Raw genomic sequence first — 24,882 nt, 5'->3', positions numbered from 1 at the left:
TATCAATAATATTGCTGTCAACATTCATGTACAAGTTTTTGTGTGGATGTATGTTTTCAATTTTCTTGTGTATACACCTAGAAGTAGAATTGCTGGGTCATATAGTAATTCTGTGTTTAACCTTTTGATGAACTACCAAAGTAGCTATACCATTTTACATTCCACCAGCAGTGTATGAGGATTCCAGATTCTCCACTTTCTCACCAACACATTATATCCATCTTTTTTATTTATAATTGTCGTAGTGAGTGTGAAGTGGTATCTCATTGTGGTTTTGATTTGTATTTTCCTAATGGCCAATAATGATCATCTCTTTATGTGCTTCTTGGCCATTCGTATGTGTTCTTTAGAGAAATGTCTATCCAGATCTTTTTCAGTTGGGTTGTTTGTCTTCTTATTGATGAGTTGTAAGAGTTCTTTATAGATTCCACCTCCAAGTTCCTTGTCAGATATATGATTTGTAGATATTTTCTCCCATTTTGTGAATTGTCTTTTCACTTTCTTTTTTTTTTTTTTTTAATAGAATTTATTTATTTATTTATTTTTATTTTTGGCTGCATTGGGTCTTCACTGCTGCGCGCGGGCTTTCTCTAGTTGCGGCGAATGGGGGCTACTCTTCGTTGTGTTGTGCAGACTATTGTTGTGGACAGAGCACAGGCTCTAGGCAAGCGGGCTTCAGTAGTTGTGGCTTGCTGGCTCTAGAGCGCAGGCTCTGTAGTTGTGGCACGTGGGCTTAGTTGCTCTGCGGCATATGGGATCTTCCCAGACCAGGGCTCGAATCCGTGTCCCCTGCGTTGGCAGGCAGATTCTTAACCACTGTGCCACGAGGGAAGTCCTCTTTTCACTTTCTTATTGGTGTCCTTTCTATTTTAATCCCAATACCACACTGCTTTAGTATACTGTAGCTTTGCAGTAAGTCCTGGAATCAGGAAGTGTAAATACTCCAAGTTTGTTCTTCCTTTACAAGATTGTTTTGGCTATTCTGGGTCCTTTGCATTTCCATAAGAATTATAGAATCAACTTGTCAATTTCCGCACAAAAGTCAACTTGGATTTCAGTAGCAATTGTGTTGAATCTTTTTTAAAAAATTAAAAAAAAATTTTAATTCAAATATAGTTGATTTACAATGTTATGTTAGTTTCAGGTGTATAGTACAGTGATTCAGTTTTTTATGTGTATGTTGTATATATACCTATATATTATATATGTATATATATTTTTCCTTTTTTAGATTCTTTTCCCTTATAGGTTATTACAAAATATTGAGTCTAGTTCCCTGTGCTATACAGTAGGTCCTTGATGGTTATCTATTATATATATATAGTACTGTGTATATGTTAATCTCATAAATTAGGAGATTGGGAATCTTTTTTTTCTTAATTTAAAAAAATTTTTAATACAATTTTTAAAGGTTACTTTCCATTTACAGTTATTACAAAATATTGGCTATATTCCCCGTGTTGTACTATACATCCTTGAGCCTATCTTACCCCACAGTTTGTATTTCCTACTCCCCCACCCCTATGTTGTGTTGAGTCTTTAGATCAATTTGGAGAGTACTCTCAACTTAATACTATTGTCTTCCAGTCCTTGAATATGGTGTGTAAAATGTCTTTCTATTTATTTAGGTCTTCTTTAATTTCTTTCAGTGATGTTTTATAGTTTTCAGTGTACATGCCTTATACTCCTTTTGTTAAATTTATTTTCAAGTATTAAGTGTTTTATACTTTTTGATACTACTATTAACGGAATTGTCTCCTTAATTTCATTTTTGGATTTTTCACTGCTAGTGTCCAGAAACACAGTTGATTTTTTATCCTGCAACCTTTCTAAATTCATTTATTAGTTCTAATCAAATAGTTTTTTGGTAAATTCCTTACAATTTTCTATATATGAGATCATGCCATCTGTGAATAGAGATAGTTTTACATACCCCTTTTCAGTTTGGATTCCTTTTATTTCAGCTGTCTTCTAAAGAGATTTAAAAATGCAACAAACTTTATAGCAAGTTCATTTTTCCATACTGATAGTCTGTTGGTCCAGTATCATTTATTAAGAGGACCATTCTTTTCCCCATTGAATTGCCATGATGCTATTGTAATTCAAGGAGAGACTTAAAATTTCACAAGTCTGGCAACTGTGAGAGGAGAAAGAAAGAAAGATTGACTAGGAAGAGCCTCAGACTTCCTTGCAGTCTGAGGCAGTGTCTGTCTGTAGAGATGTATCCTTCCCTTATTATAGCATAGCGTCTTTTTTGGTAATCTCTATCCTGAATTTTGTGTTTGTCATTCTTTTGTTTTTCTATATCAGGGGTTGGCAAACTTTTTCTGTAAAGGGCCAGATGGAAAATATTTAGCCTCTGTGAGACACATGGTTTCTGTCTTAATTATCTAAGTCTGCCACTATAGTGTGGAAAAAGCCATATGTATGTCAATGTATAAGAGAATGTGCATGACGGTGTTTGTTTTGTTTTTAATTAATTAATGTATTTATTTTTGGCTGTGCTGGGTCTTTGTTGCCTCACGCGGGCTTTCTCTAGTTGCGGCAAGTGGGGGCTACTCTTTGCTGTGGTGCGTGGGCTTCTTAACTGCGGTGGCTTCTCTTGTCGTGAAGCATGGGCTCTAGGCGCTCAGGCTTCGGTAGTTGTGGCACGTGGGCTCAGTAGTTGTGGTGCACGGGCTTAGTTGCTCCACAGCATGTGGGATCTTCTCGCACCAGGGCTTGAACCCACGTCCCCTGCATGGGCAGGCAGATTCTTAACCACTGCGCCACCAGGGAAGTCCCCCATGGCTGTGTTTTAATAAACCTTTTTTACAAAAACAAGCTTTGGGCCAGATTTGGCTTGCAGTCGTAGTTTACCAACCCCTGTCCTATATGGTCTAAACATGTATTTATTTTTTAAACAATGTTTAGTTTTATATATATTTCAAACTTTATATAAATGATCTCGTATTGTGTGATTTGCTTTTTTGTTCAACATTATGTTCCTGAGATTTATTTATGTTGCATATAGTTATATTTCATTTCCTTTCACTGATATTTCAGTCAGGGTTTAGTCAGTTATTTTAACTGAGAGTATTTAATTTAAAGACTTGTTAAATTGGTGCTGGAGAACTGAAAAGCAAAAAGGGCACACTAAGTTATCGTGTAGGTAGTAACTGCGAGAAACAACCACCATCTTTAGGGCTGGGAAATCAGATAGAACAAGTTGGAATTATTAAAACCTAGAAGCTTGGAGGGGGAGCCACTTAGAGCTGGAACTTTGACCTCCGATGATGGGAAACCAGCCTGACTGGTATTGCTGTCTCCAAGCAGACATGATAAAGGCTGGTTCTACGAGGGCTGGAAGAATTACCAACTGGAATCAGCTGTTCTTGCCAGGGTAAAGATCTCTGACAGGGGTGGCACTGACAGAAACAGGAAGCAAAGAGAAAGGAATGTGTCCTTTCTTCCTCTAAGAGCCTCTAGTTCTTCCTGTTGGCAGAGTTTAACAGAACGTTGTGGCAAAGAAGAAATGAAGTTTCCAGAGCCTCAGCCTCAGCATCACAAAACAGAGCATTGGGGATGGGTTTGAAGATGAATGTCAACAGCGTAACAACCAGTAGCTACAGAATTCCATTGTATAAATATACCACAGTTTAACTCTGGTTGACAAACATTTGTGTTTTCAGGTTTTTGCCTAAACACAATGCTGCCGAAGTTCTTGCCTGTGTGCAAGGGTTTCTCTTGTTTGTTTACTGAAATTTCTTTTAAAGGGTTTTCAGCAATTTTTCACATTGCCAAATCCAGTGACTTCTTTTTATATTCTGTTTAACTTTTTTGATCATCAGCACCATTAACCCCATATTCTTCTTGAAACTTTTTCTCCCACAATGTCGTATGCTTCTGATTCTCCTCTTGTCTTTTCAAAAACCAATTTTAATTTATTTTCTTGGGTTAGGAGATGACTTTTAAAAACTAATATTTTTTTCTTAACTTTAAGGAAAATTTTAAAACATAGAAAAGTATAAAGAAAATAATAAAAATCTAAACATTATCAATAATAACATATGGCTGAACTTTAAATCTTTAAAACTCTGCCTTGAGAGCCAGACCCACATTTCTAACTTCCTGACTAAACATTTCCACATGAATATCCTCCTGGCATCTTAAATTGACCATATCTAAAATCTAAAACCAAATCCATTTAATTTTTTTTTTTTTTTTACCATATCCTCTTTCCCATTTCCTTTTTCTCCCCTGTCTTTTCCATATTTGGGTAGCAGTAATTCCAGGATTCATTTTAGGGGTATTGGATTATTCCTGGCCACCTGAAGTAATTGGACTAACCGACTTTGTGGTTACTCAAATGCCAAGGATTCTTTTTTTTTTTTTTTAACATGTTCCTTTTACATGTTACCTCCAGTTCCCTTGTGAATCCCTAGGTTTCATGGCTTTAAAGCCCCCTTTTGATGTTCAAGTACTAGGAGAACTTTTTATAGCACAAGAGATAGGATAATACAGTGGGTAAGAACATAGACTCTGGAATCAATGCTTGAGTCTTGATTTTGCTACCTAACTGCTATATTCCTAGGCAAGATATGTGACCTCCTTGTAGAATAGGAATAATACCTACCTAATAACGTTGTGAAAATTAAATGGGTAAGTATAAAATACTTAGAATATTCCTAATAATACTAGGTATAATGTTATCTATTACTCTTTGGTCTAATACTCTTTGGAATGAACCTTTGGATATATTGAGAGCTTAGAACTGGTGCTTCTGCTGCCAGCCTTAGTATACCTTTAAGCAGCCATGGGGCTATGTTGTAGGAAAGGTTCTCAGTATCTTCCATTAGGTGTTTGTTTCTGTGACATTCACCAAGGGAAAGTTGTTTCCTTAATACTCCCTAACACTTAAGCAGGCACATTTCTGCCTAAGCGTTCTTTCTGTGTGCTTTTCTGTGTAAATTTCAGATGTCCCCTGGTGGACAGATAGTTCCTTAGCCTGTGTTGACTTCACAGTAGGTTTAAATGAAATGGGTAAATAGTGTTCTACCATATAAAAGAGATCCAAGAAATTTCATCTACTGTGCTTATTTTAAGAAATTTATCAAAAAGTCTTAAAAATTGTTTTTTGTGAAAGTTGATCAGAAGGATTTTTTTTTTTTTTAAAGAATTTCTGCAGGGGAGGAATAAAGAGTGCATCATTGAAGGATTTATGTCTTGAAGACAAAAGACGCATTGCAAACTTAATTAAAGAACTGGCCAGGTGAGACAAAACCTTATATGAAATGCATTACTATATGAGAGACAGTGGTTTTTTTGAAAATAGAAAATTACAAATATGTTCTGATGTCATTGTGTTATTGTGTCATTGATCTTATGGGAGCAGTGGCTTTTAGAAAAAAAGGTATTCTGTGGTGCCAAAAAGAAAAGTAGAAAAAAACGTAAAATGGAAAAGAAACACTCTCCAATTTATGTTTTCTGGTTTATTTAATTTCCCAAATTGTTTCATGGAAATATCTGCAGCAGTCATTTATCAAGAGGGAACATTTTGAAACTTAGCTCTGCTATTGATGTAGGTTAATATTGTAATCAGAGGCATAACACTTTGGTTTTGCTTTAGTATCTGAAACAGAAAAGAACATTCATTTTATTGTCATCTTTCACAAGAATACTAGTTGTCATTTTGCTAACTTCTGATACTTTCAAATAAGGGATTTTAAATTTTAAGAATGAGAGTTCTTAGCTGTTTGGATGTACTATTCCAGTTTATTAATGATGTGTATGAAGCATATTTACTTTGTATAATTTTTTTGTTAATATACATGTCAAGTTTTGGGGTCTTAAATAATAGATGAAGATGCCTATAGAGGAATGTATTAATATAAATTATAAAAGTTAAGTTTAGGGGAAGGCCATACCTAAAAATTGATAAAATTGTATTTATTTTTATCATTGAATTGCATGTTTGGAAATAGTAGGTCTTTTTCTTCTTTCTGTATTTTTAATTAAAGATAACTACATGAAGTGTTTCATTTTGAGACCTTAAAAGAATGTTTGTAGAGGCTTTTCTAGAAAGACCGAAGTTAAAAATTACCTTATTAAATCATAGAATCACAGGTATAAAAGATGACAAAAATCAGTGATGTTTTGGGGGCTTAGGTTACAAGGTATGAGATTTCAAACTACATGCCTTAGTCTGAATGTGATATGCCACCTGAGATAAGCAGTAACCTCTTTCACTAGAATTCTTTGACTGTTCTGTTCCCTGAAGTAGAATTTTCATGATCTCAAGTAGTGTTTTTTGTATTGGGAAAACATTTAATGGTTAAACATTTAATTTATGATCATCTCACAAGGCTTTTTACCACGAAGATGGATGTGGATGTCCTTAAAGCAATTACAATTAGTTTGACTTCATATATACTGGTCCTGAATTGCCATTATTGTCCTGACTGATACATTTTCAGCTACCAGGCTTAGAGAGTACTTGACATCTTAGAGTATGTTGTTTTGGTTTCAGTAAACTTCTGCTTTCTAGCAAAGTGCTCAATTCTTGGTAGAAGGTCATTGTGTTAATACAAGGTTAATATTAGTACAAATTTCACTGCTAAAAACCCCTGTTATTACTATATTAACTATTAACATGCAGGTATATGGGAATAATGTATTCTAGGTTCCTTGAATATGCTACGTTTCCTCTGCTGGATATTTCAGTCTATGTTTTTCTACTTATAGTTGCCAAACCGTTTTTTTTTTTTTTTTCTTCAAGACAGTTTTGTGCAAGTGGGAAAGTAGAGATAGAATTCCATGTACCTCAAACACTGGCAACAAAATATTTCTAGCCTTCATGTTCTTTTACCTCTGAATTTTCAACCTGATTTCAAATAACTGGTTTCCTGTTGGCATTAAATACAGTCATTTCTCTTTCACCTTGAGAAATAAAGTACATACTCCTTTGACCAGATGTTTCCCTCTAGCTACTACCTTCTTTGTACTACAACATAACCTCATTCCTAGAAAAGAGTCTGTAATATCTATAATACTGTTTTCTACTCTGTTGCATTTCATTCCCTCCTCAAACTTATTCATTTATTTTAAAATATAATGTATGGAAGTGCAATTTATATACGATAATACGTACCCGTTTTAATTGTATATTTCACTGAGTTTTGACAAATGTATGATTACTCCAAAAAGTTACATTGAGAACTTTTACAGTCAGTCCCCTCCTCTAGCCTCCATTCCAGACAGCCATTAATGTGATTTCTATTATTACTGCTTATTTTTGTATGTTCTGACACACCAGTATAAATGGCCCAATAGTATGTACTTTTTTCTGTCTGGCTTTTTTCCCTCAGCAAAATGATTTTTGATGTGTGATAAAATATACATAACATAAAATTTACCATCTTAACCATTTTTAAGTGTACAGTTCAGTGATATTAAGTACATTCGTGTTGCTATGTGACCGTTTCTGCCATCCATTCCCAGAACTTTTTCATCGCTGAAACTCTGTCCCCGTTAAACAATAACTCCTCACTCTCCCCGCTGCCTATTCCCTGGTAACCACTATTCTATGTGCTTCATGAATTTGGCTATTCTAGATACCTCATATAAGTGGAATCATATAATATTTGTCCTTTTGTATCTGATTTATTTCAGAGCGTAGTGTTTTTGAGACTTTTTTAAATTTGTTGTGTATAGGAGTAATGCATTTCTTATCATTGAGTAGTATTCCATTGTATGCCTGTACCTTAATTTGTTTATCTGTTCATCTATTAATGGACATTTGGGTTGTTCCAGTATTTACCTTTTATGAATGGTGCTACTCTATAACATTCATGTACAAGTCTTTGTGTGGCTATGATGTTTTATTTTTCTTCTGTAAATACTTAGGAGTGGAATTACTCAGTTATATGTTAAGTGTATATTTAACTTTATAAAAAAACTGCCAAACTGTTTCCCAATGTAGTTGTGCTATTTCATACTCCCACTTGGAACTTATGAGAGTTCCATCATTCTGCATATTCAATAACTCTTGGTATTGTCATTTCTTTACATTTTGACCATTCTCATGAGTATAGTGATATCTCTTTGTGGAATGAATTTGTGTTTCCCCAATGATTAATGTGATCATTGGCCAGTCTTTTGTTAAGTGTCTGTTCAAATCTTTTGCCTGTTGTTTTTTTTTTTTTTTTTCAATCACCCCCTTCCTTCTTGACATTGAAGTATTAGAGTTCTTTGTATATTCTAGATGTAAGTTTTCAAATATTTGTTTTTTCCTCCCAACCTGCAGCTTGCTTTTAATGCTCTTAATATTTTCTTTTGAAAAGCAAATTTTTTTTTATTTTGATGAACTTCACTTCATCAGTTTTTTCTTTTATGGTTCATGTTTTTAGTGTTCCATCTAAGAAATCTTGCCCATCCCACAGTAGCAAAGATTTTTTCCTATGTTAGAAAAGACTATATCTTTTCTGCAGAATTAACCTCCGCCTCCTTGTCAAAAATCAGTTGACCATATATGCATGGCCTATTTCTGGGCACTTTATTTCATTCCATTGACCTATATGTTGCCCTGATGCCAATACCATACTAACTTGATTACTGTCATTTTATAGTAAGTCTTGAAATCAGGTAAATCCTGTTGATTTTTTGTTCTTTTTGAAAATTGTTTTGTCTCTTTGAGGTCCTTTGCATTCCACTAAATTTTAGAGTCAGCTTATTAATTCCTAAAAGAACATTGCCCCCTGGAATTTTGTTTGGGGTATATTGAATTTACAGATCAAAGTGAGGAAAATTGGCATGCACTGAGTCTTCCAATCTATGAATATGTCATATCTCTCCATTATTTTTTTTAGATTTTCTTTCATTTTTCTCTGCATGATTTGTAGTTTTCAGGGGTACAGGGTGTAAAATATGCTCATATTTTGTTGTATTTATCCTTAAGTATTTTATGGTTTTTGATACTATTATAAATGGTGTAATTTTAATTTTATATTATACTGTACACTTAATTTTAAATTTTATTTCATTTCTAATTTTAAAAAAGCAGAATTGATTTTAATATTGACTTGGTATCCATCAACTTCTTAAAATTCACTTGTTATAGTAGTTTTTTTTGCCAGAGTACTTTCGATTTTCCACATACAGGGTTATGTCATCTACAGATAAAAACAGTTTTATTTCTTCTTTATAATCTATAGATTCTTTGTTTCTTTTTCTTGCCCTTTGGCATTGGCTAGAACCTGCAGGACAATGTTGAATGAAAGTGATGAGAGTGGACATCTTTGCCTTCTTTTTCTTATCTTAAATCTTTAACTATTAAGCACAATGTAAGCTATAGGTTTTTTGTAGATGTTCTTTATCAGGTTGAAGATATTTATTTTTGTCCCTAGTTTGGGGAGGTTTTTTTTTTTTTTTTTTTTTTTTTTTTAGTCATAAATAGGAGTAGAATTTTGTCAAATGATTTTTCTTCATTTACTGTGCTGATAATATGTTTTTTCTCTGTTATACTCTGGTAAAATACGTTGATTGGTTTTTGAATGCTTAGTTTACCTTGCCTTCCTGGCCTAAGCCTCATTTAGTCATGGTGGTTTTTGGTTTTGTTTTTAATCTATTACTGAGTTTGATTTGCTAATATTTTATTAGAGATTTTTGTAACATGAGAAATGCTTGTAGTTTTCATGAAATGTCATTATGTATTTTTTTTAAATTAATTAATTAATTAATTAATTTTTGGCTGTGTTGGGTCTTCGTTTCTGCGCGAGGGCTTTCTTTAGTTGTGGCGAGCGGGGGCCACTCTTCATCACGGTGCGCGGGCCTCTCACTGTCGCGGCCTCTCTTGTTGCGGAGCATAGGCTCCAGATGCGCAGGCTCAGTAGTTGTGGCTCATGGGCCCAGTTGCTCCGCGGCATGTGGGATCTTCCCAGACCAGGGCTCGAACCCGTGTCCCCTGCATTGGCAGGCAGATTCTCAACCACTGCGCCACCAGGGAAGCCCCCTATGTATTTTTTTAACTTTATGTTTTAATTATGGTAAAATACACATAACTTAAATTTTACCATTTTAACCAGTTTTTAAGTCTACAGTTCAGTTGTATTAAATGTATTCACGTTGTTGTTCAGCCAGTCTCCAGAACCCTTTTCATCTTGCAAAACTAAAACTCTGTGCCCATTAAAGCTCCCCATCCCTCCCTTTGCCAGCCCCTGACAGTCACCATTCTACTTTCTCTGTCTGCGAATTTTACTATTCTAGTACCTTATATATATATAAGTCAAATCATTGTGTTTTTTACCATAATGTGGTAAAATACATATAACATACAACTGACCCCTCGTGACATTTAGTACACTCACAGTTTTGCATAACCACCACTTTTAAGTTCCAGAACATTTTCACCCCAAAGGAAACTGTACCCATTAAGCAGTTGCTGCCCATTCTCCCTTTCCACCTAACCCCTGACAATAGCTAATCAGTTTTCTGTCTGTATTGATTTGCTGACTCTCGATATTTCGTTTAACTGGAATCATACAGTATGTGGCCTCTTGTGTTTGATTTCTTTCACTTAGCATAATGTTTTCAAGGTCGGCTTAAAAATACCCCATTGTGTGAATACATCACATTTTGTTTCTCCATTCATTCGTTTATAGACATTTGGGTTTCTACCTTTTGACTATTGCGAGTAGTGCTGCTATGAATATTCATTTGCAAGTTTTTGTTTGAACACCTGTTTCAGTTATTTTGGCTATATACCCAGGAGTGGAATTACTAGGTCTTAGGTTATTCTATGTTGAACTTTTTGGGGAGCTACCAATCGTTTCCACAGCAGCTGAACCACTTTATATTCCCCCTAACAATGTACAGGGATTCCAATGTTTCTATATCCTCACCAACACCTGTTGTATTTCATTTTTTTGATAATAGCCATCCTAGTAAGTATGAAGTGTTATCTTATTTGTGGTTTTGATTGTCATTTTCCTAGTGGCTAATGATGTCAACATTTGTAAGTCTTCTTTGGAGAAATGTCTATTCAAGTCCTTTGCCCATTTTTTAATTGGGTTGTTTGTCTTGTTGTTGTTGTTGTAATAGTTTTACATATTCTAGATTTTAGACCATTAAAAGATACATGATTTACAAATATAATCTGTCATTATGTAAGTTGTTTTTTCACTTTCTTGTGTCCTTTGAAGCATAAAAGATTTTACTATTGATGAAGTCTAAATTTTCTAATTTTTCTCCTGTTGATTGTGCTTTTGGTAACATATCTAAGAAACTACTGCCATATTAAAGATCATGAAGATTTAACCCTATGTTTTCTAGCTCTTTATTCAGGTCTTTGGTTCATTTTGGTTTAATTTTTGTGTATGGTGAGAGGTAGTGGTTCAACTTAATTCTTTTGCATGTGGAAATCCATTTGTCCCATTTGTTGAAGAGACCATTGTTTTCCCATTTAGTGGTCTTAGCACCATTGTCAAAAAATGATTGACCAGAGGTGTATGGCTTTATTTCTGGACTCTCAGTTCTTTTCCATTGATCCTCATGTCCATTCTAATGCCCATGCAACACTGTTTTTTGGTTTTTTTAAAAAAAATATTTATTTATTTATTTGGTTGCAGCTGGTGGGCTCTTTAGTTGCAGCTCACTGACTCCTTACTTGCGGCCTGCATGTGGGATCTAGTTCCCTGACCAGGGATCAAACCCAGGCCCCCTGCATTGGGAGCCCAGAGTCTTCACCACTGTGCCACCAGGGAAGTCCCCAACACTGTTTTGATTAGTGTTAACTTTGTAGAGAACATAAAATACAAATCCTACAACTTTCTTCTTCCTTTTCAAGATTGTTTCAGCTATTCTTGGTCCCTTGCGATTCTGTATGAATTTTAGGATCAGCTTTTACATTTCTGCAAAAAGGCAGTTGAGATTTTGATAGGATCACATTGAATCTATAGATTGCTTTGAGGAGTATTGCCATGTTAACAGTATTAAGTCTTCCAATCCACAGACATGAAATATCTTTCAGTATTTAGGTCTTCTTTAATTTCTTTGAGTTTTATAGTTTTCAGTGTACAAGTCTTTCACTTCCTTGGGTATTTCCAAGTGTTTTCTTCTTTTTGATACTCTTAGAACTGTTTGATTAATATTCTTGTCAGATTGTTCATTGCTGCTGTATAGAAATACGAAAGATTTTTTTAAAAATAATTTATTTATTTATTTATTTTTGGCTGCGTTGGGTCTTTGTTGCTGCTCGCGGGTTTTCTCTGGTTGCGTCCAACGGGGGCTACTCTTTGTTGTGGTGCATGGGCTTCTCATTGTGGTACCTTCTCTTGTTGCGGAACACGGGCTCTAGGCAGGTGGGCTTCAGTAGTTGCAGCACGTGGGCTCAGTAGTTGTGGCTCGCAGGCTCTAGAGCACAGGCTCAGTCTTTGTGGCGCACGGGCTTAGTTGCTCCGTGGCATGTGGGATCTTCCCGGACCAGGGCTCGAACCCGTGTCCCCTGCATTGGCAGGCGGATTCTTAACCACTTCGCCACCAGGGAAGTCCCCGAAATATTTTTGTATGTTGTATGAAACTCTGTTAAATTTGTTTATTAATTAGTTCAAATAATTTTTTTGTGCATTCTCTATGGATTGTCTATATATATAGGATTGTGTCATCTGAAAATAGAGATAGTTTTACTTCCTCCTTTCCAGTTTGGATGCCTCTTGTTTCTTTTTCCTGTTTAAGTACTCTGGCTTGAAGTTTCGAGCCTGAATGAAACTTATTGAATGGAGTGGTGGAAGCAGGCATCCTTATCTTGTGGGAAAGGTTTCAGTTTTTCATCAGTGGGATAAAATGTTAGCTGTGTTTTTTTCATAAATGCCCTTTATCATGTTAAGGAAGGTTCCTTCTGTTCCTAGTTTGAGTGTTTTAGATTTTGTCAAAAGCTTTCTCTGTATCAACTGATATGATCATAACTTTTTTGTTTGTTTGTTTCCTTTTTTGTATTAAATATGGTGTTTCAATTGATTTTCTTATGTTGAACAATTCTTGTATTACTGGGATAAATACCAATTGATCATGTTGTATAATCCTTTTAATATGTTTTTGGATTTGGTTTGCTGGCATTTTTGAGGATTTTTGAATCTATATTCATAAGGGATATTGGTCTGTAGTTTTCTCATAGTGTCTTTGTCTGGCTTAGATATCAGGTAATGCTGGCCTTATAGTATGAGTTAGGAAGTATTCTCTCTCCTTATGTTCTTCGGAAGAGTTTGAGAAGTATTGGTGTTAATTCTTCTTTAAATATTTTGTGGAATTCATCCGTGAAGTCATCTGGTCCTTGGCTTGTCTTTATTGAGTGGTTTTTGATAACTGTTTCAATCTCTTTTACTTGTTATAGATCTGTTCAGATTTTCCATTTGTTCTTGAGTCAGTTTTGGTAATTTTTGTATTTCTAGGAATATGTTCACTACATCTTGGTTATCCAATTTGTTGACATATAATTGTATGAACTATTTTCTTACAATCCTTTTTATTTCTGTATAGTTAGTAGTAATGTGCCCACTTTCATTTCTGATTTTATTTATTACATCATCTCTCATTTATCAGTCTAGCTAAAGAATTTTAAATTTTGTTAATCTTTTCAAAGAACCAGCTTTTGGTTTTGTATATTCTCTATATTGTTTTTCTATTTTCTATTTCATTCATCTTTCCTCTAATCTTTATTATTTTCTTCCTTTTGCTACTTTTGGGTTCGAGTTTCTAGTCCTTAAGGTGTAAAGTTAAGTTACCGACTTTAAATCTCTCTTCTTTATTTTAATTTCTTTTTTTTTTAAATTTTATTTTATTTGACCATGGCTCACAGCATGCAGGATCTTAGTTCCCCCACCAGGGATCGAACCTGTGTTCCCTGCATTGGGAGCGCTGAGTCTTAACCCCTGGACCACCAGAGAAGTCCTTAAATCTCTCTTCTTTTTTAATGTAGGCATTTACAGCTATAAATACCCTCTGGGCACTGCTTTTGCTGTACCCTATAGGTTTTGGTATGTTTTATTTTCATTTTCATTTCATCTCAAAGTACTTTCTAATTTTCCTTATGATTTTTTTCTTTTACCCATTTGTTGAGTGTGTTTTTAATTTCCATATATTTATGAATTTCCACTCTTCTTTCCCTTGATTTTTAGCTTTATTTTATTGTACTGGAGAAGATACATTTTTTTTTAACATCTTTATTAGAGTATAATTGCTTTACAATGGTGTGTTAGTTTCTGCTTTATAACAAAGTGAATCAGTTATACATATACATTTGTCCCCATATCTCTTCCCTCTTGCATCTCCCTCCCTCCCACTCTCCCTATCCCACCCCTCTAGGTGGTCACAAAGCACCGAGCTGATCTCCCTGTGCTATGCGGCTGCTTCCCACTAGCTATCTATTTTACGTTTGGTAGTGTATATATGTCCATTCCACTCTCTCACTTTGTCCCAGCTTACCCTTCCCCCTCCCCGTATCCTCAAGTCCATTCTCTAGTAGGTCTGCATCTTTATTCCCATCTTGCCACTAGGTTCTTCTGACCATTTTTTTTTCTTTTTTTAGATCCCATATATATGTGTTAGCATACGGTATTTGTTTTTCTCTTTCTGACTTACTTCACTCTGTATGACAGTCTCTAGGTCCATCCACCTCACTACAAATAACTCAGTTTCGTTCCTTTTTATGGCTGAGTAATATTCCATTGTATATATGTGCCACATCTTCTTTATCCATTCATCTGTTGATGGACACTTAGGTTGCTTCCATATCCTGGCTATTGTAAATAGGGCTGCAATGAACATTTTGGTACATGACTCTTTTTGAATTCTGGTTTTCTCAGGGTATATGCCCAGTAGTGGGATTGCTGGGTCGTATGGTAGTTCTATTTTCAATTTTTTAAGGAACCTCCATACTGTTCTCCATAGTGGCTGTATCAGTTTACATTCCCACCAACAGTGCAAGAGGGTTCCCTTTTCTCCACACCGTCTCCAGCATTTATTGTTTGTAGATTTTTTGATGATGGCCATTCTGACTGGTGTGAGATGATATATCATTGTAGTTTTGATTTGCATTTGGAGAAGATACTTTGTATTCGTTCACTCCTGTTTAACTGTATTGAGATTTGTTTGAGATTTGTTTGTGCTTTGTTTGTGAGATTGAGATTTGTTTGTGACCTAACATATAATTTATTCTGGAGAATGCTCCATGTGCACTTGAAACAAATGTTGCTTCAACTGTTGCTTGGTAGAGTGTTCTATATATGTCTTTTAGATCTAGTTGGTTTATAGTGTTGTTCAAATCCTCTCTGTTCGTATTGATGATATTTCATCTAGATGTTCTATTCATTGAAAGTAGATTATTGAGGTCTCCAACTATTATTGTAGAACTGTCTACGTTTCTCTTCAATTATGTTCATGTTTTCTTTATATATTTTGGGTCTCTGATGTGTAACGTGTTTACTTTTATAATTTTTACATATCCTTAGGGAATTGACCCATTTATAAATCTATGACATCTGTCTCTTTTTCTTGTAACATTTTTTGTTTTAAGGTTTATTTTGGGTGATGTTAGTAAAAAGCCAACCCAGTTCTGTTTTGGTTACTATTTGCATGGTATTTGCATGAAATATCTTTTTACCATATTTTAGCTTTCAACCTTTCTGTCTTTTAATTTAAAGTGAGTCTCTTGCAGGCAACATATAGTTGGACTGTGGGGTTTTTTTTTAATCCATTTTGCCAACCTCTTTTTTTCATTTGGTGGATGTAATCCATTTACATTTAAAGTAATTTCTGTAAGGAAGTACCATTTTGCTTTACACATATGGGTGTGTGTGTGTATACATTTATACACATATATATGTACACATGTATATGTGCATATATGTGTGTGTGTGTGTATATATATATATATATTTTATATGCAGGTATACCTCAGACATATTGCAGGTTCTAAACCATCACAGTAAAGTGAGTATCACAGTAAAGTGAGTCACACAAACCTGTTGGTTTCCCAGTACATGTAAAGGTTATATTTACACTATACTGTAGTCTGTTAAGTGTGCAGTAACATTACGTCTAAAAAAAAACCAATGTACATACCTTAATTTAAAAATACTTTATTGTTAAAAAGTACTTACCATCATCTGAGCTTTCAGCAAGTCATGATCTTTTTGCTGGTGGAGGACCATACCACAGTGTTGATGCCTGCTGACTGCAGGACGGTGGTTCTTGAAGGTTGGGGTGTATGTGACAATTCTTAAAGTAAGACAACAATGAAGTTTGCTATATCAGTTGACTTTTCCTTTTACTAGCGATTTCTCTGTAGCATGCAATGCTGTTTGACAGCATTTTACCCACAGTAGAACTTCTTTCAAAGTTGGAGCCAATCTTCTCAAACCCTCTTCTGCTTTATCAACTAAGTTTATGTAATATTCTAAGTTCTTTGTTGTTATTTCAACAATCTTCATAGTATCTTTACCAGGAGTATATTCCATCTCAAGAAACCACTTTCTTTGCTTATTCGTAAGAAGCAACTCTTTTTCCATGAAAGTTATCATGAAATTGTAGCAATTAAGTCACATCTTTGGCTACTTTTCTAATTCTAGTTCTCTTGCTGTTTCTACCACATCTGCAGTTACTTCCTTTACTGAAGTCTTGAACCCCTCAAAGTCATCCATGAGGGTTGGCATCAACTTCTTCCAAACTGCTGTTAATGTTGATATTTTAACCTCTTCCCATATATCACAAATGTTCTTAATGGCATCTAGAATAGTGAATACTTTCCAGAAGGTTTTCAGTTTACTTTGCCCAGATCCATTAGAGGAATCACTGTCTATGGCAGCTTACAAAATGTATTTTTTAAATAGTAAGACTTGGAAATTGAAATGACTCCTTGCTGCAGAATGGATGTTGTGTTAGCAGGCATGAAAACAACATTAATCTTTGTACATCTCCATCAGAGCTCCTACATGACCAGTCTCATTGTCAATGAGCAGTAATATTTTGAAAGGAATCTTTTTCTGAGCAGTAGTAGGTCTCAACAGTGGGCTTAAAGTATTCAGTAAACCATGTTGTAAACAGATGTGCTGTCATTCAGGCTTTGTTGTTCCACTTATAGAGTGCAGGCAGAGTAGATTTAGCATAATTCTTAACGGCCCTAGGATTTTCAGAATGGTAAATGAGCAGTGGCTTCAACTTCAAGTCACCAGCTGCATTAGCCTATAACAAGAGAGTCAAACTGTCCTTTGAAGCTTTGAAGCCAGGTATTGACTTCTCCTCTGTAGCTATGAAAATCCTAAGTAGCATCTTTTCCCAATAGAAGGCTGTTTCATCTCCATTGAAAATCTGTTGTTTAGTGTAGCAACCTTCATTAATTATCTTAGCTAGGTCTGGATAACTTGCTACAGCTTCTGCATCAGTACTTGCTGCTAACCTTGCACTTTTATGTTATGGAAATGGCTTTACTGGAGTGTTCACTGGAGTAACACTTTTAATTTCTTTCAAGAACCTTTTCTTTCCATTCACAACTTGGCTAACTGTTTGGTGCAAGAGCCCTACCTTTTGGCCTATCTTGGCTTTTGACATGCATTCTTCACTAAGCTTAATTACTTCTAGCTTTTGATTTGAAGTGAGAGATGTGTGACTCTTCCTTTCACATGAACCCTTAGAGGTCATTGTACAGTTATAAATTGGCCTAATTTCAATATTGTAGTGTCTCAGGGAATAGGGAGCGCCAAAGAGAGGGAGAGACAGGGGAATGGCCAGTTGATGGAACAGTCAGAACACACACAACATTTATTGATTAAGTTCACTGTTTTATATGAGTGTGGTTCATGGCACTCCATAACAATTACAATGGTAATAGCAAAGATCACTGATCACACATCACCATAAAAAATTTAATAATAGTGGAAAAGTTTGAAATATGGCAGGAAATACCAAAATGTGATGTAGAGACACAAAGTGAGCAGATGTTGTTGGAAAAGTAGTGCCTGTGGAGTTGCTCAACACAGGGTTGCACAAACCTTCAAATTTGTAAAAATGCAATATCTGCAAAGTGCAAAAAAATGAAGTGCAATAAAACAAGGTATGCCTGTATATAAAACAGCAAGAGTTTATGTAAAATATACAGATGAAAAAAGACATTTCTTGTTCCTCAGTTACTTTAACAGTACTATCTTTTCTGTTTGGTGTGTGTGTGTGTGTGTGTGTGTGTGTGTGAGAGAGAGAGAGAGAGAGAGAGAGAGAGAGAGAGAGAGAGATTTTCACTAGCTCCCTGATTCTTTTTTGGTAAAATTTTTCGTTATCTTCTTAGTGGCTAACCTGGGGATTACAGTTAACTTCCTAAATTTTATAATAATCTAATTTGATTTCATACTAACTTATCTTCAGTGGTACAAAAAAACTGTACAGCTGCATTCCCCAGTCTTTATTTTGTTTTTGTCACCAATTACATCTTTATACATTGTGTGCTTGTTATGTACTGCATTGTGACCCCCCCCCAAATTCGTATGTTGAAATGCTAACCCCCAGTACTTTAGGGTATAACTAGAATTGAAAAGAGGGCCTTTAATATGGTTATTAAGGTAAAATGAGGTCACACTGTGGTTAAAGACTTGTGCATTTTACTTCTTAGTTTTGTCAATTTTTGCCTTATATATCTGATCCTATGGTTATTAGTTGTACTCAGTTATAGTTTGCATTTTCCTGTTAAGTGAACCTCTGGTCACCCTGGATATTTGTAACATGCATCCTTGACTAATAGCAGTCTAATATTAACTGGTAGTTTTAGCCCTCCTAAGCGATTTAAGAACTCTTGATCACATGAGCTTCATTTTCCCTCCTGTGTGCCATTATATAGTATATCGTAATTTCTTCTCTATATACATTTTAATTCAATGTAATATAATCATTACTTTTTTGTATTATTTTTTAGGGTTACAGAAAAGTTGCAAAAAATAGTACATTATTGGGGGAATGAGGATTTGGGAGTAATTGTTAATGAATATAAGGTTTCCTTTTGAGAGGATAAAAATGTTTTAAAATTAGATGATGGTGATGGTTGCAGAACTCTGTAAATATACGAAAAGTCAGGGAATTGTACACTCTGAGTGAAACTTACTGTATGTAAATTATATCTCAATAAAGCTCTTATCTCAATAAAGCTCCTAAAAATTAATAGTATGGGTGACTTCCCTGGTGGCGCAATGGTTAAGAATCCGCCTGCCAATGCAGGGAACATGGGTTCGAGCCCTGGTCTGGGAAGATCCCACATGCCGTGGAGCAACTAAGCCCATGCACCACAACTACTGAGCCTGCACTCTAGAGCCCACGAGCCACAACTACTGAGCCTGTGTGCCACAACTACTGAAGCCCGCGCACGCCTAGAGCCCATGCTCCACAACAGGAGAAGCCACCACAGTGAGAAGCCCGTGCACTGCAAATAAGAGTAGTCCCCACTCGCCGCAACAAGAGAAAGCCCACACGAAGCAACAAAGACCCAACGCAGCCAAAAATAAATAATAAATTAATTAATTAATTAATTAAAAAATTAATAGTATGGAGGGTTTGGATACCTTTCATATAGCTTTCTCCAAACATAACATCCTGAATAACCATAGTTTAGTTATCAAAAATTAACATTGGTACATTAGTACTAATTAACTACAGAGTATATTCATATTTTACCAGTTTTTCCACTAATAATTTTTTTCTATTCCACTATCACCTTTGTATTCAGTTTTCATGTTTCCTTAACCTCCTCCCATTTGTGGCATTTCCTTAGTCTTTCCTTGCCTTCCATGACTTTGACACTTTGAAGAATACTGATCAGGTATTTTGTAGTATTTTTTTTTTAATTAATTACTTTATTGATGTGATTATTTTTGGCTGAGTTGGGTCTTTGTTGCAGTGTGTGGGCTACTCATTGTGGTGGCTTCTCTTGTTGCGGAGCACGGGCTCTAGGCGTGCAGGCTTCATTAGATGTGGCACGTGGGTTTAATAGTTGTGGAACGCGGGCTCAGTGGTTATGGCTCACGGGCTCTGGAGCACAGTCTCAGTAGTTGTGGCTCACAGGCTTACCTGCTCCGTGGCATGTGGGATCTTCCCGGACCAGGGCTTGAACCTGTGTCCCCGTATTGGCAGACGGAATCTCAACCACTGCGCCACCAGGGAAATCCCAGTATTTTTTTCAATATGCTTTTTTCTCATGATTGTGTTGCATTATGATATGTTGTACTGGGGGTATGTGATGTTGATATGTCATTATTGGTGGTTTTAACTGTGGTTAACTTGGTTGATGTAGAGTGTACTAAGGTTTCACTCCTCAAAAGTTAATTAACGAGCACCAGAGGGCAGACAGAAGAAGCAAGAAGAACTACAATCCTGCAGCCTGTGGAACAAAAACCACATTCATAGAAAGATAGACAAGATGAAAAGGCAGAGGGCTATGTACCAGATGAAGGAACAAGATAAAACCCCAGAAAAACAACCAAATGAAGTGGAGATAGGCAACCTTCCAGAAAAAGAATTCAGAATAATGAGAGTGAAGATGATCCAGGACCTCAGAAAAAGATTGGAGACAAAGATCGAGAAGATGCAAGAAATGTTTAACAAAGACCTACAAGAATTAAAGAACAAGCAAACAGACATGAACAATACAATAACTGAAATGAAAACTAGACTAGAAGGAGTTAATAGCAGAATAACTGAGGCAGAAGAACGCGTAAGTGACATGGAAGACAGAATGGTGGAATTCACTGCCACAGAACAGAATAAAGAAAAAAGAATAAAAAGAAATGAAGACAGCTTAAGAGACCTCTGGGACAACATTAAAAGCAACAACATTCGCATTATAGGGGTCCCAGAAGGAGAAGAGAGACAGAAAGGACAAGAGGAAATATTTGAAGAGATTATAGATGAAAACTTCCCTAACATGGGAAAGGAAATAGCCACCCAAGTCCAGGAAGCGCAGAGAGTCCCATACAGGATAAACCCAAGGAGAAACACACCGAGACACATAGTAATCAAATGGTCAAAAATTAAAGACAAAGAAAAATTATTGAAAGCAGCAAGGAAAAAAAGACAACATACAAGAGAACTCCCATAAGGTTAACAGCTGATTTCTCAGCAGAAACTCTACAAGCCAGAAGGGAGTGGCATGATATACTTAAAGTGATGAAAGGGAAGAATCTACAACCAAGATTACTCTACCTGGCAAGGATCTCATTCACATTCGATGGAGAAATCAGAAGCATTACAGACAAGCAAAAGTAAGAGAATTCAGCACCACCAAACCAGCTCTACAACGAGTGCTAAAGGAACATGTCTAAGTGGGAAACACAAGAGAAGAAAGGACCTACAAAAGCAAACCCAAAACAATTAAGAAAATGGTCATAGGAACATACATATCGATAATTACCTTAAACGTGAATGGATTAACCAAAAGACACAGGCTTGCTGAATGGATACAAAAACAAGACCCATATATATGCTGTCTACAAGAGACCCACTTCAGGCCTAGGGACACATACAGACTGAAAGTGAGGGGATGGAAAAAGATATCCCATGCAAATGGAAATCAAAAGAAAGCTGGAGTAGCAATACTCATATCAGATAAAATAGACTTTAAAATAAAGAATGTTACAAGAGACTAGGAAGGATACTACGTAATAATCAAGGGATCAATCCAAGAAGATATAACAATTATAAATATATATGCACCCAACACAGGAGCACCTCAATACATTAGGCAACTGCTAACAGCTATAAAAGAGGAAATCGACAGTAACACAATAATAGTGGGGAACTTTAACACCTCACTTACACCAATGGACAGATCATCCAAAATGAAAATTAATAAGGAAACACAAGCTTTAAATGACACAGTAGACCAGATAGATTTAATTGATATTCATAGGACATTCCATCCAAAAACAGCAGATTACACTTTATTCTCAAGTGCACGGGGAACATTCTCCAGGATAGATCACATCTTGGGTCACAAATCAAGCCTCAGTAAATTTTAGAAAATTGAAATCGTATCAGGCATCTTTTCTGACCACAACACTATGAGATTAGAAATGAATTATAGGAAAAAAAACGTAAAAACACAAACACATGGAGGCTACACAATACGTTGCTAAATAACTTAGAGATCACTGAAGAAATCAAAGAGGAAATCAAAAAATACCTAGACACAAATGACAATGAAAACACGACAATCCAAAACCTATGGGATGCAGCAAAAGCAGTTCTAAGAGGGAAGTTTACAGTGATACAAGCCTACCTCAAGAAACAAGAAAAATCTCAAATATACAATCTAACCTTACACCTAAAGGAACTAGAGAAAGAAGAACAAACAAAACCCAAAGTTAGCAGAAGGAAAGAAATCATAAAGATCACAGCAGAAAAAAATGAAATAGGAACAAAGAAAACAGTAGCAAAGATCAATAAAACTAAAAGCTGGTGCTTTGAGAAGATAAACAAATTGATAAACCATTAGCCAGACTCATCAAGAAAAAGAAGGAGAGGACTCAAATCAATAAAATTAGAAATGGAAAAGGAGAAGTTACAACAGACATTGCAGAAATACAAAGCATCCTAAGAGACTACTACAAGCAACTCTATGCCAATAAAATGGACAACCTGGAAGAAATGGACAAATTCTTAGAAAGGTATAACCTTCCAAGACTGAACCAGGAAGAAATAGAAAATATGAACAGACCAATCACAAGTAATGAAATTGAAACTGTGATTAAAAATCTTCCAACAAACCAAAGTCCAGGACCAGATGGCTTCACAGATGAATTCTAAGAAACATTTAGAGAGGAGTCAACACGCATCCTTCTCAAACTCCTCCAAAAAATTACACAGGAAGGAACACTGCAAAACTCATTCTATGAGGCCACCATCTCCCTGATACCAAAACCAGAAAAAGATACTACAAAAAAAGAAAATTACAGACCAATATCACTGATGAATATAGATGCAAAAATCCTCAACAAAATACTAGCAAACAGGATCCAAGAGCACATTAAAAGGATCATACACCATGATCAAGTGGGATTTATCCCAGAGATGCAAGGATTCTTCAATATATGCAAATTAATCAATGTGATACAGCATATTAACAAACTGAAGAATAAAAACCATATGATCATCTCAATAGATGCAGAAAAAGCTTTTGACAAAATTCAACACTCATTTATGATAAAAACTCTCCAGAAAGTGGGCATAGAGGGAAACTACCTCCACATAATAAAGGCCATATATGACAAACCCACAGCCAACGTCGTTCTCAATGCTGAAAAACTGAAACCATTTCCTCTAAGATCAGGAACAAGACAAAGATGTCCACTCTTGCCACTATTACTCAACATAGTTTTGGAAGTCCTAGCCATGGCAATCAGAGAAGAAAAAGAAATAAAAGGAATACAAATTGGAAATGAAGAAGTAAAGCTGTCACTGTTTGCAGATGACATGATACTCTACATAGAGAATCCTAAAGATGCTACCAGAAAACTACTGGAGCTAATCAATGAATTTGGTAAAGTTGCAGGATACAAAATTAATGCGCAGAAATCTCTTCCATTCCTATACACTAAAGATGAAATATCTGAAAGCGAAATTAAGGAAACACTCCCATTTACCACTGCAACAAAAAGAATAAAATACCTAGGAATTCACCCACCTAGGGAAACAAAAGACCTGTATGCAGAAAACTATAAGACACTGATGAAAGAAATTAAAGATGATAACAACAGATAGAGAGATATACCATGTTCTTGGATTGGAAGAATCAATATTGTGAAAATGACTATACTACGCAAAGCAATCTACAGATTCAATGCAATCCCTATCAAATTACCAATGGCATTTTTTATGGAAGTAGAACAAAAAATCTTAAAATTTGTATGGAGACACAAGAGACTCTGAATAGCCAAAGCGGTCTTGAAGGAAAATAACGGAACTGGGGGAATCAGACTCCCTGACCTCAGACTGTACTACAAAGCTACAGTAATCAAGACAATATGGTCCTGGCACAAAAACAGAAACATAGATCAATGGAGCAAGTTAGAAAGCCCAGAGATAATCCCACGCACCTATGGTCAACTAATCTATGACAAAGGAGGCAAGGATATACAATGGAGAAAAGACAGTCTCTTCATAAAGTGGTGCTGGGAAAACTGGACAGCTACATGTCAAAGAATGAAATTAGAACACTCCCTAACACCATACACAAAAGTAAACTCAATGTGGATTCGAGACTAAATGGAAGACCGGATACTGTAAAACTCTTAGAGGAAAACATAGACAGGACACTCTTTGACATAGATCACAGCAAGATGTTTTTTGACCCTCCTTCTCGAGTAATGGAAATAAAAACAAAAATAAACAAATGTGACCTAATGAAACGTAAAAGCTTTTACAAAGCAAAGGAAACTACAAACAAGACAAAAAAGACAACCCTCAGAATGGGAGAAAATATTTGCAAACGAATCAACAGACAAAGGATTAATCTCCAATGTATATAAAGAGCTCATGCAGCTCAATATTAGAAAAAGAAACAACCCAATCCAAAAATAGGCAGAAGACCTAAATAGACATTTCTCCAAAGAAGACATACAGATGACCAAGAAGAACATGAAAAGCTGCTCTACATCACTAATTATTAGAGAAATGCAAATCAAAACTACAATGAGGTATCACCTCACACCAGTTAGAATGGGCTTCATCAGAAAATCTACAAACAACAAGTGCTGGAGAGGGTGTGGAGAAAAGGGAATATACTGCACTGTTGGTGGGAATGTAAATTGGTACAGCCACTATGGAGAACAGTATGGAGGTTCCCTAAAAAACTAAAAATAGAATTACCATATGATCCAGGAA

At 35.7% G+C, this 24,882-nt stretch overlaps 1 protein-coding gene across 11 annotated transcripts in view; it reads left to right on the top strand.

Moving 5' to 3' along the window:
- KIAA1328 overlaps positions 1-24,882 on the top strand; it is a 382,354-nt gene that overhangs the window by 8,817 nt on the left and 348,655 nt on the right. For 9 of the 11 annotated variants that reach the window (XM_082354295.1, XM_082354286.1, XM_082354294.1 and 6 more), the window contains one exon: positions 5,157-5,251. The exons of the other annotated variants lie outside the window; for them this stretch is intronic. In XM_082354295.1, the coding sequence (XP_082210421.1) occupies positions 5,157-5,251 (95 nt within the window). The remainder of the gene's footprint in view (positions 1-5,156; positions 5,252-24,882) is intronic. 11 annotated transcript variants of the gene reach the window in all.

Source organism: Balaenoptera borealis (assembly GCF_965194805.1).
Source record: "Balaenoptera borealis genome assembly, chromosome: 14".
Lineage (NCBI taxonomy): Eukaryota > Metazoa > Chordata > Mammalia > Artiodactyla > Balaenopteridae > Balaenoptera > Balaenoptera borealis.
Note: the sequence above shows the minus strand (reverse complement) of the source record. Positions and strands in the feature narration are given on the sequence as shown.